At 54.9% G+C, this 20,586-nt stretch overlaps 1 protein-coding gene across 1 annotated transcript; it reads left to right on the forward strand.

Annotated features, from left to right (window-relative positions):
- Positions 1–224: 224 nt before the first annotated feature.
- RAB8A (RAB8A, member RAS oncogene family) lies at positions 225–18,562 on the forward strand. The gene is made up of 8 exons (XM_081231127.1): positions 225–425; positions 5,113–5,173; positions 7,061–7,121; positions 11,180–11,257; positions 12,767–12,856; positions 13,436–13,501; positions 15,022–15,072; positions 17,291–18,562. The coding sequence occupies exons 1-8, from the start codon at positions 302–304 to the stop codon at positions 17,381–17,383; spliced, it is 624 nt and encodes a 207-aa protein (XP_081087253.1). The 5' UTR covers positions 225–301; the 3' UTR covers positions 17,384–18,562.
- Positions 18,563–20,586: the final 2,024 nt, after the last annotated feature.

Below are 20,586 nucleotides of genomic sequence, written 5' to 3' on the forward strand. Positions count from 1 at the left end.
TGCCACGCCTCTGCCCTGTCCCCATTTGAAGCCCCTCGACCCCTCACCGCTGGCCAATCGCAGTCCGCCCTGTCCTGAGCGCCGGCCAATGAGCGGCACGCTCGGGCTGCTTCCGGCTCCGTGCCCCGCTCGCCCCTTCCCCACGTCTTCCCGAGACAGGCGGGGCGCGGGGGCGGGCGTCGGCCGCGGTGACGCGCGTCGGGCTGGGAGCCAATGGGGAGGTGGGATCGGCGCTGATGGACGGGCCCAGGGGCCAGTGGCGAGGCGCTGGCAGCACTTCCCGTCGGGGAGAGAGTGTAATATGGCGAAGGCCTACGATTACCTGTTCAAGCTGCTGCTGATCGGGGACTCGGGGGTGGGGAAGACCTGTGTCCTGTTCCGCTTCTCCGAGGACGCCTTCAACTCCACTTTCATCTCCACCATAGGTAGCAGGGCCGGGGAGCGGCCGGGGGCGCGGGAGACCCGGGCCGGGCGCGCCCCTGAGGGGCTGGGGCTGAGGGAGCGGCCGGGCCGGATGGGGAAAAGTGCAGAGGGTCGAGGGAGCCGGAGGGGAAAAGAGCAGTCACCTGCACCGCCGTTTGGCGGTTCCCGGGCCATGGGCGGGGTGGGCACCAGGTGCCCATTTCGCAGATGGGGAGACTGAGGCACCAACCCTCAGCCTGCTCAGGGAGTGTATGGCTTGGACGAGGTCTTGGCGCCCGTCATTTTGTTCTGTCCTCGCAGCATACCTTGAAGCAGTTCTTTGGGGTCCTCGTCTTACAGAAGTGGAAACTGAGGCACGGAGAGTTGTCCATGGGGAAAGGACAGTGACAAGTGACATCTGGTCTTATTGAGCATTTACTGTGTGCCAGGCGCTTTATGTGCATTACCACACTTTCCAGTTCTCTGTGTCAGGTGCAGTTATGAGTTCGTTTCACAGTGGAGGAATTTGAGGCTCGGGGAGGATACTGGACTTGCCCAAGGTCACTCGGTCTACAGGTGGCAAGGATGGTATTTGTACCTGGGTGTGTCTGACCCAAAACTCAAGGCTCAACCATCCCACAGAGACGTGAGCACAGCTGATCCACTTTGAAGCCAGGACTCCAACCCAGACCTCTCCTGCTCTTTCCTCTGGAATAGTCAGGGGTTGAGCCCCTCTCCCTGACCCTGTTTCCCCCATGAATGAATTTCTTCTGGAAGGAAGGAATGGTGAAAGGGGGTCCAGACACTTCCCCTGCGCAGACTTCCATCTCACTCGAGGGTGACAGAAATGGCGAGTGACAGCTGCCTGCCCTGGGACCTGTCATCCGGAGGAGATGCCAGATAAAAGCTTCAGTGAGAAACCAAAATCAGCGGCTGCCACAGACAGCCCTGACTTCCCTATCGCTAGGCCCAGGACACCAGTTGTCACTTTGCAGAACAGCCTTTCCTGTAGGGCCCAGCCCACATTGTGGTTGAGCAGAATTGGCTTGTTGCTTCCCAGTTCTGACATCCACAAAAGTGGAGCTGACTTCTTCCCACACCACAAAAACAGCCATTGCCCACATGAAAAGTCTGACCTGGAAGTAACACCCATCAAGCCGAGTGGCCTGTAAGCTACGCAGTCTTGCTCTGGAGTGGGGAAGCAGGAGAATGTCTTGCTCTGGAGTGGGGAAGCAGGAGAATGGTCCCCAAGCCCAGGAGCTGGAAAAAACCTAGGGAATGGGTTTTGCTTTACCCTGTGTACCTTATTTTCCTAAACCCCACAATGAGCTGCCGATTCCATCCTTGCCATCCTCCAGGAGCTGCACTTTGCAGGACACTTAGCTGCCAGATGTAAAGAGAATTGGACTGGAAATCATCATGCCTGGGTTCCAGCTGCTGTTTGCCCTTGAGCAAGCACTTCGCCTCTCCGAGCCGTGTTTCTTCAGCTTAGGAGTGGTGTTCTTTGCTTTGGCCATCGCCTGAATGGTGGAGGATCAGAACTGTACAATGAATAGGGGGTTGTCACCACTGCCAGAGACCATGGACAGGAAGCAGAATGTCTCTTGTAGTGACCGCATCCGACCCCTAGGCACATGTCTTTCTGATTCCTCCCCTTCGCTAACTCCAAGATCAAACTTTGGGATAGCCCATGCGTCCCCACCAATCAGGAAGTGATATTAACTCCTGGTAGACTATGGCTCGCTCTCAACCCAGACCTCAGTTTCCCAGAGTCAGAACGTTCCTAGTGAGATCAATTCGGGGGTTGAGTGGTTTGTCTGTTTTTTAATTCTTGACCAGAAAACTCAGTCTAGTCCTTTAGGGCTCTGAGGAGGCCAGCCTCCACTTGCAGATGAGGACGTAACTTGGGCAAGGTCGTCTAAGGAGGTGGGCGTGGTACTCGAACCCAGGTTCCCTCCCTCCCACCCGGGGATTCTCATTACATTTGCAGCCTTCCTGCAGGCCTCTGTCTTCTAGGAAAGTTTAATTCCCCCTGACCTTGAAGTTATGGCCTCATGACTCTTAGGCCTCGTAAAGTTTACACTAATTTAATTAAATTTGGTGTGTTAATAAAACCCAGGAGGAAGATAGAACAGAGTGATGCTTTGGGTTCTGTGGACTGAACAGTGCTTCTTGATTTCATATGTCCTGTGCATCTGTGAGAGGAGCGGGGTATGTTTTAGGAAGACTTAACACTGGGTGGCTTAGTCCTGAAATACATCCTGATGCATAGAGGTGATTCTGTATTGGCACTGAGTGTATCTCTGTATTTTTTGTATAGATCACGGATTAAGTGGCTGTTCACTGTCTGCCCAGGTTATATTTTGCCGAAGCTTATTCTCATAAGCTCTGTCAATCGATCATTTGTGGTGTGAACTTGGCCCCGTGGCTCCTGGAATTGACTCTCCCCAGCCTGCCTCAGCCCCCAGCTCCTCCTCAGGGTCCCATTCATTCATTCCTTCAGAGAAGTGGTTGATGTACGTGAAAGTGCTTCCTTGGTAAACTGTGCGGCACCACGTAGATCCCGTTGCTCTTTAGTTTTTCACCCAGCCATCTTTCCCCAGTGCCTGCTGTGCACCAGGCATCCGCGTCAGTGCAGGGGCTGCAGAGATGACTGGGCTGAATCAGAGGGAAGCAGAACTGTAACAAGGCCTGTAGTCAAAGTGTGTGTGCAGGACGAGATGATCGGCTTCCAGTAAATACGTACTCGGCCCCTGCCATGCATTCATGGAGATGCAACCATGAATAAGACGTGTGAGTCCCTGCCCTCCTGGAGCTTATGTTCTAGGAGACAAAACTCAAATACAGGCTTATATTCCCTGTGGTCCCCAGGACAGCTCCTGAGGCGGACAGGGATGGAATTAGCATCCCCGTGCCGTATTCTGAGGGGGTCAAGCCAGGCCTCAGTCTCAAGGCTTCACAGGTGGAGATTTAGAACCAACTCCTGGGGGCAAAGGCTGGATTTGGCTGTTACCCCTCCACACAGGCCATTCCAACTGGCAAGTTTTGCTCCCATTTGCATGGAGCAAATATACAATGTCAGGGCTAGTGCGTGAAGAAGATGCAGCAGGTGAGGGGAGAGAGGATGGTTAGGAAGGCTCCCCTGAGGAGGTGACTTGAACAGAGACCTGAGTGAAGGGAGAGGGGAGCCAGATGGCCATGGAATGAAAGAACATTCCAGGAGGGGAAAGAGCAAGCGTAAAAGCCTGAGGCTGGAACACGCTTGGGCATTGTGGCCAGAGAGGAGGGCAAGAGCCATGGGTGCTGAGGTGACAAGGTTAGGAGCACTCAGACAACTGTTTTCACTTTATTCTGGGGCCCAGGAGGCGGTGGAAAGGTTTTTAACCGTTTAACGGTTTTATTGTTGGGAATTCCCAGGTGGCCTTGTGGTTAGGATTCCGTTCTTTCACTGCTGTGGCCCAGGTTCAATCCCTGGTCGGGGAACTAAGATCCCACAAGCCACGTGGCGCTGCCAAAAAAAAACATTACAAAAAAAACCCCAAAACAGTTTTATTGACATATAATTCAACTCACCCATTTAAAGTGTACAAGTCAGTGGCTTCAGGTATATTCACAGAGTTGTGCAACCGTCACCACAGTCAGTTCTAGAGCATTTTCATTATGACAAAAAGACACTCCACACCCCTTAGTCAATCTCGTTCATCTCCTCATCTCCTCACATCCGTGCCCCAGCAACCACTAATCTCTTTTCTGTCTCTCTGGATTTGCCATTCTGGATATTTCATATGAACAGAATTACATACTGTGTGACCTTTCACGTCTGGCTTCTCTCACTCAGCATTATATTTTCAAGATTCATGCACGTTGTAGCATGTGTCAATGCTTTATCCCTTTTTATGGCTGAGTAATATTCCACTGTAGGGAAAGACCACATTTTGTTTATTCATTCATCTGTTGGTGAACACACTGGAAGGTTTGGAGCAGAACTTAGCTTGGTGACATGGTTGAGTGTGTGTTTTGGAAGCTGGGGAGGGGGTTGAGGGGACAACGGTGGGAGCCTGGAGAGCAGCCGAGGAGGCTGAGAGCACCCTGGTCCTGGGGAAAGGGGACTAAAGCCAGAGGGTGGGAAAGAAGGAGGGCAGGGTCAGGAAGGCTTCTTGGAAGGTGACCTTCCAGCAGGTCTTAAAGGAGGAGAAGTTTGACAGGCTGACAGGCGGGCAGGGTAGGGACCACCCACAGAGAAGGAACAGCACGTGTAAATGCTAGAGGCCCACCTGCATCAGGTACATCTCGGGGCCCAGCGTCCCGTGTGCTTGGAAGGCCAGGTGCAGGTGGCAGGAAGCGTGGGGCTCTGGCCCGAAAAGGGCTGTGGAGCCTACTTCACGAGGCTGCCTCCCGGGAAAGGGAGGAGAACACGGCTTTGGCACCTGAGCTACCTGGGTTTGCCCACCAGCTCTGCCCCTCACCAGCTGCACTCTGTGCAGCTCCCTTCTGCCCTCTGAGCCTCAGCCTCCCCTTGTGTGAGAGGAGAAAGTTCGCCGGGTGCCTCCAGATTTGTTTGCGGGATTCAGAGATTCCCGCGTGCCCGGCAGGTGCTCCAGAAACCATGGCAGCTGTTACCTGCACAGGTTGTCAGCATCCGTCCTAGACACAGCTTGGGAAGTGGACTGACACTGATGTGCTTTTTTTTTTTCTTTTCTTTTCTTTCAGGAATTGACTTTAAAATTAGGACCATAGAGCTCGATGGCAAGAGAATTAAACTACAGATATGGTAAGAGTCGTTCCCTTCGTCAGCCCCTCACCCAGCGAGTGCTTTGAGCCCGAAGCCCCTGGTGCCCCGTCCCCCTCCCTGTGACCACGGCCTCCATCTCTCTGTGCCCAGCCCGGACACATCGGGCTTCCTTCAGAAGCCCCAGGAACGGTGCTCTGCTTTCTGCTGGGGCTTAGAGTCTGTGTCAGCCCCTTCTGAGGACATAGCTACCAGTCCCAGTTCCAATGTGGGCACAGTCTGGGCCTGGGCTTCAGAGCCACCTGCTCTCATTGAACTTGGAGAGAGCCCTCCTGGTGGCGGTGAAGGCTGCCAGGATAGCAAGATACCACAGCCCGGCATTTCCTTCTAAGCCTATCAGCTCGCTGAAGAAGGCCTGACATCGCTTCCTCTTTTGTCTCCTGGGGACGCCCAGGCCTCCCTTCCTAATACAGAGACTTGAAATCCCAGAACTGAAAATAAGCTGAGGCCAGGCCCAACAGTGAGACCTGTTTCTGTTCTGCTCACCTGGGGCTGACTTCCCATGCTACATAAAATCAGGGAATTTGTGAGTCCCCGTCACGGATGGTGGCTCTGGTCTGCAGCCCACTGCGCTAGGAAGGCTGGGCTCAGAAGGTCAGAGGGTAGGAGAGTCCTACCCTGCAGCCACATCACTTGCAGGGAAGCACGAACCCTGAGCAAAAGAGAGAGAAGTCACACTTGGAAGAGTGGCTCAGTCCTTCCGGTCCAGGCATGTGCCTGTGGGTGGGAGGGGTGCCGTGAGATGGACGGTGAAGCCTCCCTCCCAGCAGCTTGTCTCCCCAACTCAAGTCTCAGAGCCTGGACACAGCCCCGCCTGCCCAGCAGGTCCCCTTGACTTCAGTGGTATCCGCCTCTGAACCTGGCTTCAGAATTGAAATCCGGGTGTAGCCTAACCAGTCCTACTGAGCTCCGGCGGCAGCAGCCAGTCTCTGGCCGCCTCGTAAGTTACAGGGCCGTAGAAGTTCGTCTATTTACAACACGTTGGCTCCCCAGCAGTCTCAGTGCCCAAGTCCAAAGTGACACTGTACCAGCAAGCAGAAGTTTTGATTTCTTTTCCTCCTGCCCTCGTGCTTCTGCTCTTAGCAGTCACCGTGGGGTTAATGACTCTCTTAAAATTCTTCTAGAACAGTCATAAGGTAACTGATCATAACTGCTAACGTCACCTGCTATTGGCAGCAGAAAGTCAACTTAGCCCCAAATGAGGTGTGTCTGTACAATCCAGATGTGCAGAGCCCTGCACAGGGGGAGGTGCGGGGTCAGAGGAGGAGCCCTGGGCCCAGAGACAGAAGACGTGGTCTTGCCCTAGCTCTGCCATTGACCAGTTGTCGCCTTTAAACCAAACACTGAGTACCCTCCGTGCCAGGAGCTGGGCTAGGCACGGGTGCGTCTTACCCAGGTATCTCCACCGTACCCACGAGGAAAGACTTTCCCCCGAGCTCCTCCAGGATGGCGAGCGTGGAAGTGCTTCCTAAGCCCCGCTGAGCTCAACCAGCTCAGCCCACCAGCTAGGGCTGTGTTCCCGTGCCATGTGACCAGCCTCTTCCACATACAAGGCCCCAGATTTTCACAAATAATAACATCCAACCTTGGCTCTTCTGTGGCCCAGAAACTCTGGGGAAAATCCCCAGGATGACAAGATGTAGCAGAGGAGTCATTCTGCCACATCCCCTGCCAGGAGACATCAGACACCTGCCCAAGCCACAGTTTCCTTCTCTGTAATAATGGGGGGCTGCCCCACAGCAGGACGATGAATCAAGAGATGACCCATGAGAAAGCTGGGCGTCCATACTGGGTAAATGCCCCTCATTCTCACTGTGATGATTGTTCTCTTTCTGTGTCGCTAATATCCCTTTTTCTCCTCATCGTTAGGGACACAGCTGGTCAGGAACGGTTTCGGACGATCACAACGGCCTACTACAGAGGCGCAATGGTATGGATTGGTTTGGCGCCGGGGGGGTTGTCTTTTTTTTTTTTTTTTTTTTTTGAAGTCAAAATGAATATCAGTGCCTTGGGTACCAAAATCTGGATGTTTCTGAGGAGCCCGTGCTCTGGCTTCTCAGGGGTCCTTGGTCCCAGGTTAGTTTTAGGGAAAGGCTGTGTGCCCCACCTCTGCCCCCTCGTCCTCCATACCTCCCCTTCTGGCTCCAGAAACAATGCAGGGTTCAAGGAAACCTAATTCTCCGGGAATGAAGAAAGACCCAGGAAGCCGGTTCTTCCAGGTGAGATCAGAGAAATCAGAGCCAGCATGCCCCAACACTTAGGAGCGCTCACTTGGCCCGTGTCAGACTCTGTGGAACTTGCTACTGAAAACTTAAAGATCATCCAGGAGCTGACTTGCTCAGGGCTGTTGGCCGTTAACATCTGTTGCCTGCGCCTCAGGTGGGGTCATGTGATAGGAAGACTCGTTCATCATCCCTCAAATGTTTTTTTTTTAGTTTATAAATTTATTTATTTTTGGCTATGTTGGGTCTTTGTTGCTGCGCTTGGGCTTTCTCTAGTTGTGGCGAGCAGGGGCTACTCTTCGTTGTGGTGTGCAGGCTTCTCATTGTGGTGGCTTCTCTTGCTGAGCACAGGCTCTAGGTGTGCAGGCTTCAGTAGTTGTGGCTCGCAGCCTCAGTAGTTGTGGCTCTTGGGCTCTAGAGTGCAGGCTCAGTAGTTGTGGTGCACAGGCTTAGTTGCTCCACAGCATGTGGGATCTCCCTAGACCAGGGCTCGAACCCGTGTCCCCTGCACTGGCAGGCTGATTCTTAACCACTGTGCCACCAGGGAAGCCCATCCCTCAAATATTTTTACCGAGCACTTTCTCCAGCCCAGGCCCGAACTAGATGCAGAGGGCAGCCTGGATTGGGCCAAGGTCCTGTCCTCGAGAGCCCTGAGCTGGTCATGCACCTGTGAGGGGTGGACAAAGTGGGGCGCTTGGGAGCCACGGAGAGTGGGAGGCAGATCCTCAGGACCGTGTTCAGCCCCCTGGGTCACCCTCTGAGCTTGGTCTCCTTACTTGGAAAGTGGAACAGAGAACAGGAGTATGCTCCACGCAGCTGTGAGGATAGATGGTCAGCTCCCAATTTCCAGCTCCCACTGCACCCCATCCTTTCCATGATGCACCGCATCAATCAGCTATAGACCCGTTTCCTCCACCAGGCCATAAGCTCCAGGAGGGCTGGGCCACCTCTTGGTCCCTGCCACATGCACGGTGCCTGGGACCACGCTGAGTATGCGGTAGGAGCTCAGGAAATGCTGGTGGACGGCAGAAATGAATAGAGGCATTAAGTATTTAGAGCATCCCACACAACGTCTGAACATAATAGAAACTCAATCATGTGGGTTGCAACCTTAGTGCTCCTCATTAAAATTAATTTACTAATTTTCCCCTCACCTTGCTTTGCTCTGGTGGGGCGGGGGGCCTTGGGGCACTGGGGTCCTGGGGGAGCTTCTGCTGTATGGCCTCAGGTAGGCCCCATCCCTCTCTGGGTTGAAATAGCACCCCCTGCCCCATTCACCAAGCCTTTCCCTCCAGCAGGCAGTGGCTCCAGGTCTTGGCCATAAACTCCTGAGTGTGGGTGCCATATTATCCCCATTTTACAGATGAGGAGCTTGAGGCTTGGTACCATTCCAGGCCCTGCTTAAATTCACACAGAGGGTAAATGTCTGGGCCGGTAGTGGCTGGCCATTCCCAGCCCCCACATCCCTTGGACTGAGCCATCTGTAAGACCTTGTCCAGCCCCAAAATGATTGTATCCTCCTAGACCTGCGCTAACCTGTACAGAAGCCTCTGGCTGTGTGTGGCTATTTGAATCTAAATCAGTAAGAGTAGGAAATCCAGCCCCTCGGTCGCACTGGCTGCATTTCAGGTGCCCCGGAGCCATATGCAGCCAGTGAAGACCATATAGGACAGCACAGAGAACATTGGCAACGTTGCAACCCCGTCATCACCTTTGTCCTTGTGGCAGTGGACCCTTGGGTCCCAGATTTGGGGAGCATCGGATGTCTGGTGTCCTGTTGTGAGCTTGCAAACAGATACGGAGAGCTGTGCCCAGACTGGGGCCAGGAAAATGGTCACTTGGAGCCCCGAGGGGAGCTTCACGGAGAACCTGGAATAGGGTGACCCTATGTTTTCCAGGGACTTCTGCTCTTTCCTGATAGAGAGCTCTATTCACTGCCCCCGACACCACATAGGGAAAAATCTGGGACCTTGGAATCTTGCATACATGGTGCCAGCCTAGTGGCGGTGGTGGCAGAATCCTGGGCCATCAAAAGGGCCGGTCCCTGGATAAAGGGGCAAAAAGCCCTCAGAGCCCTGTGGCATTTCTTGCCCCTGACAGTGGGAGGCCAGCTGCTGCGCAGAGGCCCCAGTGATGCTCGACTCACAGAGTCCATCCACCAGTGTCTTTACTCACTCTGGCCTTGGCTGGAGCATGTCACACATCACGGCCACTAAAACTCCTCCAGGTCCTCCCGTCAGCAGTCTCTATTCAGTCTCCCCAAGAGACCACTGAATGAGGGTTCCCAGGTGGCATTTTTGTGGGCTTGTGGCTGTAGCAGGCTCTAAGGCCGCTGTGCGTACCCCCAAGGTCACAGCGGGGATTTGGAATTGCAGCGGCTCGCTTGCCCTGTCTGTGTGGTTTTGTCACACACCCTCGCCCCTGCAGTTATCTGCCCAGCACACAGGGCCCGAGTTCTTACTCTGCAAATTCAGGCAGCCTCAGAGACGTCTTGGCCAGCACCAGAGCTTGTGGATGGAGGGCTAGGCCCTTGGAGCGGGTAGAGTGAAGGAATGGAGTGAGCCGGGCCTGGGCAGGACAGCTGGGGCCGTGGAACCCCGGGGCTGAGCCGCACAGGGGCTGGCGATAGTATTGCTGCAGGCTGGCTCACCACGCGTGCCCTGCGAGGATGTCCAGGGCAACACGGGGACTGTGGCAGGGTGGCCCTGAGCGTTTCTTGATCCTGATGAGGACCCAGGGAGATTCCTAACGGGAGCCAGTGTCATCAGCTCCTTTAGAGCTGGGCTAGAATCTTAAAGGTCACCTCTTTCTGCACCTCAGTTTCCCCTTTTATCAAGTGGGGATATTTGCCTTTCTCCTCAGCAGTGGCGAGATTGTGGGCTCAATCTCGCCACTTTGCAGTGGGTTCACTTTGCAGCTATTTCAGAACCCATGGACCGTCTCCCAGCTGCTCACGCATTGGTTATGGAATCACAGAGGCCTCAGCATTGCCTGCCCCAGTGCTTGAAGCCAGCCCCGACTCCGTTGGGGTTGTTGGAAGGCACGTGGGCATTAGGGTTTGTCCCCCCGGGCTTAGACCCCAGTTGTGTCCTTTACTCTCTGTCGTGTGACTGGGGACAGGGACCTAGCCCCCCAACCCCCAGCCTCAGGTTCCCCATTCTCACAGTGCAGACAGTGGGACCACCCGACTCAAGCCTGTGAGGCTCAGGGAGACCCAGTTGCAGTACCTGGCTCATGGTAGGCACCAGATGAGGGGTGAAGCTGGGGCGACCAGTGGAGGCGGCCCTGGCTGAGCCCAGGAGATGACTCAGGGCACGGTGCGGGGCAAGTGAGGGTGTGGAAGAGGCTGAGCATAGCCACGGGTTGGCAATAGGGGGAGCCCGGTGGGCATCAGGGCCATGGAATACAGCCTGTAGAGCAGGGGGCTGCAGGATGCGAGGCTGAGAGGTTGGCCACTGGGACCTCACTGGCTGCCAAGACACACGGGCCGTGCTTATCCTGCCAGTAGTGGGGAAACCGCAGGGCTCCTTTGTAAGCACAGGTATGGTAGGGTCTGGTCTGCGGGGTGAAGGGTCACATCAGTGGCCGAGGAGCAGGGGACTGGAGCCTGGGACACCAGAGGGAGGCTAGTGGTGGAGCCCAGCAGAAGGAAGGGTCCCAGGGATGGTGTCCTGTCGGAGTCCCTGCTGCCCACCTTGCTGGGGCCTCCCCGACAGAGTGCTCGCGGCTTGTCCAGAGTGCGTCTCTGTCTCCCTTTGCTTATTAGGGCATCATGCTGGTCTACGACATCACCAACGAGAAGTCCTTCGACAACATCCGGAACTGGATTCGGAACATTGAGGAGGTAAGGCTTGGGGACCCCTCCCATGCACAGGGACCTCCCACACATCCTCTCCTCGGCCCTCACCCCGGAGCTTCCTGGTTTACACATGAGATCACTGAGCCCAGAGGCACCTAGAAGTAACTCGCTGGGAACAGAGTCAGGGAGACAGGAACCCACGCAGTCAACCCTGGAGAGCACACTGGCCCGGCCTCATCACACAGCAACCCCGAGAGTCCATTTCCCCAGCCGGGCTGTCGGGTTTGGGTGACATCGAGGTGAAGGAAGAAGGATATCCAGTCACTGTGAGCATTTGGTGCTTTCTAGAGAAGGAAGGTTCTAGAGTCGGCATGACCTTTGTATCTGGTGGGTGTGGTGAGGGCACGTGTCAGGTTGGACTTTGAACTGCAGCGGAGCAGGGTTTGAGCTGGTATGAGCTCTCTGTGCCCGTGCTCAGGCCAGCAGCAGCAGCTGCCTGTGGAAGGAGACCTTGAACCCCGAGGGAAGAGAAGGCGGCCAGCGCCGCCTCCCTGTCCCAAAGCCAGTGTCGTCACCTCCCCGCTCTCCACGGAGCTTACCCTCACCCCCAGAGCCTCCCTGGACAAGGTGCTTGTGGCTTGTGATGACTCACCAGGTGGGGTTCGGGTCTGAGAACTTTACCCACGCATGAAGACACGGCAGAAGGTCACATCCCAGCCGACACCTGTGAGCAGTTGCACTGGGCCACCTCCCGATGACCCCGTATTTCCTGGCAGGAGGCTGCGCCTGGCCTGAGGAGGGGGTCCTGCCACTGGTCTCTGTGGAGTTTTTCTGTCCCGGCCGGTAGGCGAGAGAGCCTTCCAGTTAGTAGGAAGTGAGGGAGCTGAGGAGCGTGTTCCCCTGAGACCAGATCTGAGCTGCAGCAAGAAGGGCCTTTCTGACGGTCCAGTCCTTCAGGAAGCGAGGCCCACTGGGTTGGAATGTGGGGGCGGGTTGGAGGAAGGGATCGTTTTCAGGCGTGAAGGCAGAGTTAAGGGAACGCCAGGGGATGGCAAAGCACAAAGGGCTGGTGGCGGCCGAGGTCTGCGCCCACCCCCGGCACAGCCTGTTTCTGGAGCCCAGATCAGAGGCGCTGGAGCAGGGCAGAAGGTCCCAGGACAGCAGCTGGGGTCTCCAGCAGAGGAGCCGGGGGAGGAGGGAGGCGAGCAGGGGTCAGTACCCCAGCCCCACTTGCCTCCCATGGGCCAGACCTGGCCAGGAGTCCGAGGACAGCCACGGTAGCCTAGTTGGCATGGCCCATAGAGAAGCTGTCCTTGGCAGCCAGAAGGCGTGCGCTTGGTCAGGTAGCAGCCAGAACCCTGAACTCCGTCCTGGCACTGGCTCAGTGACATAGGACAGGCCTCTCAGCCTCTCTGAGCTTCAGTTTCTCATCTGTGCAGGGTGTGCCTAGCAGTCCTGACACCATCACTCTGATCTTGGGGGATGGGCTACCAGTTGGTTGGTAGTCCGGTCTGACGTTACCTCTCACCTCCACCATCTGCCCCTCCCTTCCAGCACGCCTCTGCAGACGTCGAAAAGATGATACTTGGGAACAAGTGCGACGTGAACGACAAGAGACAAGTTTCCAAGGAACGGGGAGAAAAGGTAGGCATGGCGGCCGGCTTGGGCCTGGCACTGCCAGACACCTCGGGGCAGAGGGACCTCAGCGTCTGGGGTTCCCTGCATGGAAGCCAGCCCTGCCCTGCCCCGCCCCAGAGGGCCCCCCGATTGCTCACTGTTGGCGAGGCTGGGCTTTTGGGGAGACTCCCTTACAATCTTTTTGAGCATAAGATGACCCATCTTCTGGGATGCAGGGCTTGGCTGGGCACGCAGATGAGTCGGTTGTCCCAGTGGGGCACATGCCTTGGGAAGGGAAGGTGGAAAGCACACGCCCAGCCGGGCTTCAGGCTAAAGACTGAAAGCACCGACGGCTTCTGGGTGTGCTCTGCTTGCTTCTGCACAGCGTCTCGTGGGACCTGTCGAGGCCATAGGGGGCGGAGAACAGAGCCATGGTTTGAGCCAGGTCCCCTCCACCCTCCTGCCAGGGACATTCACCACCTGCTCTCCACTGGTGGCTTGAGGGAGCAGGCCTCACTCTGTCTGTCTCGGCCCCCCTCAGGGCACTGTGCAGAGGTCTGGGTACCTGGTGGCTGATGTTCGCATGTTTTTCTCCCTCCCTCTCAGCTGGCCCTGGACTATGGAATCAAGTTCATGGAGACCAGCGCGAAGGCCAACATCAACGTGGAGAACGTGAGTCCCGGGCCCACAGCACCGGCCCATTAGGGCTAAGGGTCGGGCTGCACCCTCCAGGGAGGCTCTGTCACAGGGACTGGTCACAGCTTCGGCTGCCTCTTGGACAGACGGTTGAGAGGCACTTCTTGGGCAGCACCGTGTGCCAGGCCTCTTGCAAGGCCCAGGGGACCTGGGGGAACCGCCCCCATGTTCTGGCATCAGCAGGTGCCAGCCCCAGCTGGGCACCTAAGACGTGATCTCACTGGCTCTTACGCAGCCCTGGGGAGCAGGCACAGTTTTGCAGGTGGGGAAACCGAGGCTCAGAGAGTCTCTGCGCTGGCTGGCGCCCAGGCCTGCTTCCGGGTTTGTGCTTTCGTTCACACCACGTGCACAGGCAGGGTCACAAGCCCATACAGAGTAGGGCACCCTGACCGAGCCTTAGCCCAGGCCTCCTTCTGTCCACCAGCAGCACCAGCCCTGCAGCTCACCTGCCTTCTCCTCCATTCCCCCACTCCCGTGATCTTTCCAAAATGGATCTTCCACGCCACTCCCAACCTCAGCCCCTGCGCGAGGCACAGAAGGCCCTCCCTAGCTGGCCCCAGCCAGTGTGTGCCGCCCACAGCTCAGGCCTCGCCCACTACTCTCCATCCCTGGCCGCCTGTGCCTCACCTTCCTCCAGGCCTTTGCCACAGTCCCCACGTCCCCACCTTCCCATCAGGGACCAGCCCATGTGGCCCCTTCCCGAGGAGGCCTCTGCCGTTCCCCAGGCCCTGAGGCCCACCACTTTAGGCATCCGCAACACCCCGAGACACCCTCTGCGACAGAACTTTCCACGTCACATGGGTGTTTGCTAAGACTGCTTCTCGCTGAACCAGGAGCCCCTCGACTGCAAATGCTCAGGCCAACTCATCTCTGTATAAGGCCCAGAGCAGGGTTGGTGCCAGAGTGGGGTTTATAAGTGTTGTCCAGGTGGAGGAAGGGAGGAAACGGTCAGGAGCCTGTGACAGAGGCAGCAGCCTGGGGTCAGGCCTTCGCCAACCCTTGGAAGATGAACCTTTCACCCTACCTACCAGGCCTTCTTACTGGGCGAGGACCCAGAATGAAGCTCGTTTGGCCAAGAAGCCACTTGTCTTTCTGCCCTGCCCCTGACTGTTAGAAGCGGGGCAAAGTGGGCAGATAGAGCACAGGGGTCAGGGACGGAGAGCTCGATCAGTCAGTCAGCCACTGAGTGCCTTGAGACAAGTTGCTTGGGCACCCCCTCTCCAAGCCTCAGCTTCCTCTCTGACCAGCCAAGGGTGATCCCACCTTCCAGAGTCATTGGTTTAGGGGAAGTGGCGGTCCAGGTGGGTCGGGGTATCCCTGTAGGGGCAGGAGATGGGGCTGAACAGGTGAGACCCATGCCCAGGTCTCTGTCCTAACACTCTTCCCCCCGCTGGCCCTGCTGTTGAGCCACACCCTCTGTGTGGCAGCGTCCAGGAACCAGCAGGACCCCACCTGCTTCCCACTCCTGGGCTACTAACTGCGTGCTTATTCCACAGGCATTTTTCACTCTCGCCAGAGACATCAAAGCAAAAATGGATAAAAAATTGGTGAGTGTGTGTCCTCCCCGGATCCCCACGTGCATCCCTGTTGGAGCTGGCTGGCATCGCTCTCAGTGGTGTGATGCATCCCCGGGCAGATCCTGCTTCTTAGGGCCCGGGTGTACCTAGTAGGGCATCTCTAGGAAGGCGGGTAGAGTTATCAGGTGTGGTGGGGACATCCACCCTGAACATGCCTCTCGACTTCATCTTTCCTCCGTGGCCCAGAGCTGCTCAGTACCAGGCGCTGCTCACTAAGCACACAAGCTAGCTGGGGACACCGGACCCTTTCCGTCCCTCTTGGGAGCCAAGCATGCACGAAGGTAGAGGGCCTCCTGCAGAAAAGCCCCCCAGGCAGGCCCAGAACCACGGTCCACCCCGTAACAAGGCCCCCAAGCAAGGCTCGTGTCTGACAGCTGCCGGCTTTCCATCCAGATGAGTCCAGCAGGTCGATAGCCTTTTTCTTCCTTCCAGCCCCAAATTCTGCAGGTGGTGACAACCTTCAGTGGGTGCCGGGGCTTTGAGGCCTCCAGGAGGTCCTGCCTGAATCCCTCCGCATCCACCCTTTCATTCATTTCTAGCTTTTCTGTTTACCACACGAGCAGTTTCACAGTCCCCAGCATTCAGCATAACTAGTGCTTTCTTGGTAGGGTCTGAACGCTGAACTATATTTTGGGCATGTTAGTGGCTAAACGCTGTCGTGAGTCTTACTCCAAAGCCTCTGTGCCAGTGACCACTCTTCCCGCCAAGTGATGCTCCCTGTTGTCTGATACGAGAGCATAAAGCTCTCTATTTGTGACCTGTTCTATGTGCATATAGGACTGTGCACACAATACAAAACGCCATTCAAGTAGTTCACATCTGACTTAAAATGAGTGTCATTTTCATAATTCTAAGATGCTGTGAATTGAATTGCAAGGCACACGATCAATTTAGTAGCAGCTGTTTAGCCAAAACAGAAAAGAGTCTGTGTAAACCATTGTACTTTTAGAAAAATTTTCTTAGAATTCTTTCCTCTTCAATATAACAGTAAAATTTTGATCTTTAACGATCCTACCGACTCAGTCATGCCCACCGGGAGTTATACGGAGCCTCACGGCAACACTTTGCCTATGCTTTTGATACCGGCCTGTTGATTGCCTCCAGAATGTGCCATATCCTTCCAAGGCATAGATTGTGAAGTGCTGATGTTCACCATAATCCTTGCAGTTACTCTTTTTTTCTTAACTAAGTTGCAAATCACCAACAGTTAAATTCTCTTCATTTCCTACCACCTTTATTTATGTTCAGAGTTGCAACCCCATACCACTGCTATCAGTCTTCTTTTTTTTTTAAATGTAATTGACATAGGACATTGTGTAAATTTGGCACCGTGTAGGCATTCAGCAGTTACTGTTGAATAAATTCAGGTTTTATCTGAGAGCTGAAAGATGAGAAGGAATTAGTCAAAGAAACAGGGCTGAACCTTTCCAAACATGGTGATGTGAGAGAAAATAGGATTTCAGTTCCCAGGGTAAGCAGGGACCAGAACAGAGGCTTCAAATGCCAGGCGACAGCACTGATGGATTTTCAACAGGGCTTGAGTTTAGGGCTTACCTCACCTGCAGCAGGGTGGAGGGTGAACTGTGGGGAAAGGTGGGGAGCCAGAGCCTTGGCACAGGGGCGGGGAGACCAGCCGGGTGAGTGAGTGGCACTGGGACCTTGAACCCAGCCACTCCAAATCCCAAGAGAGAGTACCTTTCTGCTGCCCTCAGCTGCCTCACTGATAGGTGCTCAGCACAGATAGGTAGATGGATGGGAAGGAGGGAGGGGTGGGTGAATGGAAAGAAGGAAATAGGGAAAGAAGAGAGTGAGATGGGTAAATAAGTGCTTGGAAAGATGTTGAGAGGGTGAATGGAAAGGGGTGGATAGGTACGTGCATGAGTGATTAAAGGAATGAATTGTTGGAAGGAGTGACGGGTAGTAGATAAGAAGCAGATCTATGGGTTTGTGAAAGATGAATTGTTAGTTGGAGGGGACAGTTGGATGAATGGGTGGATGGTTGGTTGGAAGGGGATGGATGGATGATGGATGGGAGGGGTGGATGGATGGTTGGTTGGAAGGTGACAGATGGATACATAGGCTGGAAGTTGGTTGGTTGGTTAGTTCATTAGTTGACTGGCTGGTTGGTTAAGAGACATAGAGCTCATGTTGCTCAGCCATAACCTCAGAAAACCTCTTGTGATTTCAGGAAGGCAACAGCCCCCAGGGGAGCAACCAGGGAGTCAAAATCACACCGGACCAGCAGAAGAGGAGCAGCTTTTTCCGATGTGTTCTTCTGTGAGGAATGCCGCCTTACCCTGAGCCTCGCTCAGCCGAGCTGACTGTGCCTGTCCTGAGTGAGCCCCTCACTCAGCCGGGGCCCTCCCCCCTCACCACTCCCCGCCACGCCGCGGCCACTGGGCCCGTGGCCACCAGAACACAATCGAGAAATTGTTTATTTTAGTAACTGATCTTTTTCAACTCTGGAGATGGAAGAAGTTAAGAATCTGCTACCTTTCCTGCGACATCCACTGAATGGGTCCACGCACCGTGTAAAGCTAGAGAGAGAGGTGGAGCCGCGGCACAGCCATCAGTAGCAGCCCACACGGCAGGCCTCCATCTCTGGGCCTCGACATAGCTAGAGCCCCGCCAGAAAGCCCGTCCACGTCCCCTGCGGCAGAAGCGAGGCCCCCAAAGGCCAGTGATGGCTCCAGGGGAGCCGGGCTCTGCACCCTGAGTGAGGCAACTCAAATCAGGCCCGGGAAGCGTCTGCCCAACAAATCCAACACCCGCTTTCACCTCTTCTCTCAGTTTTTGGACAAGTGACAGAAACCGTTATCTACTCCCCGCACCCCGCCCCGGCTCCACCCCCTACCCCCACGTTAACTGTCAAACCAAAGGGAAGCACAAATTAAGGAAATCCTGAGGAAAGAAGCATAGAATGGCCTTTCCTGTTTACAGCCAGGTTTGGTCCCATGGTCCAGCTGGGCCTTGGGCATGGCCAGTAGGTCCCTCCACAGTCCCCACTTGAGCACTGAGGGGTCTCTGTGCATGCCACGGTGACCTCAAAATGCAGTCACACACGGCCCACCCTCGATCGGGGCACCTACTCCTCTTCGTCCTCCCGCTGTCTCCAAATCGGACATTCTTTTCTAGAGATTTTTATTTTTCCAGATCTGTAGTGTCAGGAGGTGATTCTGTCCTTGATTTCCAACAGCAGACCCAGGTGATCGGGAACACATGCACCGCCCCCCCCCCCCCGCCCCGCAACCTCTCGGACATGGCTGAGAGTGCCGGGTGGCCTGCGGGGCCTGACTGCAGAGCAGTTGGGTGGGGTTTTAACTGCCCTTGCTCAGTTCTGTTTTGACATCTCTGCCTTCCCGTAGAGACTGCGGTCGGGACCAGGTAACCAGGTCAGGGGGGTGTCACCAGGGAGCCTTTCTTTTTCTTTTTCTTTTTTTTTTTTTTTTTTGAATTAAAACCAACATACCAGCAATCGTCTGCTCTCCCCTTGGTATCTCTTAACATGCTCTGTTTACAGCGATAAATGCACTTAAGGAAAACAAATTAAAGCTCATTTTGAAGTTAATGGATTTTTATGTCCGCATTCTCTGTGTAGGTACACAGATGTGGCCAGATGTTGGGTTCACAGGATGCCCGCTATTTAAAACACAGCCCAGGTCAGCAGGGGCCTCAGGTCTGGACAAGATCAAAGTAGAGGTGGCAGGTTACCCCAAGCTGGAGGAGAAGGTCACCCCAGGCTCTGAGGAGGTGACACCATTATCAAAAGACTGACGGGAGAATAAGCTTCCCAACCTGCCTCCTTCCCCAAACACACGCAGCACAGAAAAACGAGGAGGTGTCCCTCCCCGCAGCACCACTTCATACGCCACACCCCCTGCTTAACCCGCTCGGTCCACATCAGTCCCCGTCATGCCACCCAAGTTTCTCTCGTCTTGGTCCCTAGTGCACCCATTTTGCCAAGTTGAGCGCTCCCCTCTGAGCCCCCCCTCACAGGAAGTCTCCTCCCCGTGATCCTGCTTCAGACGCACGGCACAACCAGGGGCTGAGCCTCAGTTGGGCACGATCATAGTTCCCACCTCATAGGATGGCTGTGAAGATCCCATGAGAGGGTGCATCCCAGGCTAACTGCTACAACATTGTGTCGTATTCGTATCCATTATCATTAGCATCATTATTTGTCTTGTGCCCCAAGAGAAAAGCTCACCTCTCTTTTTACACCTTGTCTCTAATGGGGAACAAGTCATCCAAGTAGCTTACAGCTTTGAGCTGTAAGTATTTGCCCCATAATGCCCCAAAATTCCACCAGTGGCCCCCCCAACCAGGTCAGGTGGCATCCTTGAACTCCTCAGTCCGACCTTGTACCAGCCTCTTGCTCAGAGAGTCATTACTATTCCTTGTGTCTAAAGACTTTGATAGGGTGGCAGGTGGGGAAGCAGCTCCTCAGCTACCATCCTCTTGTACCGAGACAGATGACACATTGGCTCTTTTTCTAATAACAGCTTTATTGAGATGTAATTCACACACCATACAATTCACCCACAGAAGTGTGCAATTCAGTAGTCTTTATTCACAGCATTGTGCAACCATCGCCAGAGTCAATTTTAGAACGTTTTTATCACTCGGTACCCATTAGCGGTCACTCCGCATTCTCCCTCCCTCAGTCCCCGGCAACCACTATTCTACTTTCTGTCTATGGATTTGCCTGTTCTGGACGTTTTGTATAAATAGAATCGCACGCTATGTGGCCTTTTGCATCTGGCTTCTTTCACTCAGCATAAGGTTTTTGAGATCAGTCATGAGCTTCATCCCTTTTTATGGCTGCGTAGTATTCCATTGTGTGGATGGAGCATATCTTTTATGTGTTCATCCACTGATGGACATTGGGTTGTCTCCACCTTTTGGACACTTTGCCTATTGTCTGCTTCTCAGGTGTGCCAAGTTTGTTCCTATCCCAAGGCCTTTGCCCCTGCTGTCTCCTCTTCTGCCAGCCTCTCCTGCATGTGGACTTCTGTGGCATCAGTCTCCCCGTGGCGTGTGAGCTCCAGCATGACATGGACAGGGCCTGTTTTGTCTTCTGCTTCATCCCCAGCATCTAACATGGTGCCCACAGTTGGGGCTCAGTCAGCTTTTGTGGAATGAATTAATAGAATGGAGGCATTGGAGAATGAGAGAACTGTGAAATTGTGTAAAACCCAGAGTTGACAGAGCCTAAGGGCTTCCACACCCCTGACATCGACAGTCCCAGCATATCCCTGGGCTGAGACACCACTGTGGCCACCTACCCGAGAGCCACCCCACATAGGGGCCGGTGAATGTCCCACTCACCAGCTGGGGCCTCCAGTGAGAAGCCCAGACCTGCCTTTGGAAGGGTAAGGGGCTGACTTCAGAGGGGCAGGGGCCTTGGAGTCTCCCAGCCCCACCATCTCCCTGCTGGTCCCCTTCTGGAATGTTCCTCTGAGGGCCATGTTCAAAGACTGTGGC

This window comes from Mesoplodon bidens (genome assembly GCF_964165515.1).
Source record: "Mesoplodon bidens genome assembly, chromosome: 4".
Taxonomy (NCBI): domain Eukaryota; kingdom Metazoa; phylum Chordata; class Mammalia; order Artiodactyla; family Ziphiidae; genus Mesoplodon; species Mesoplodon bidens.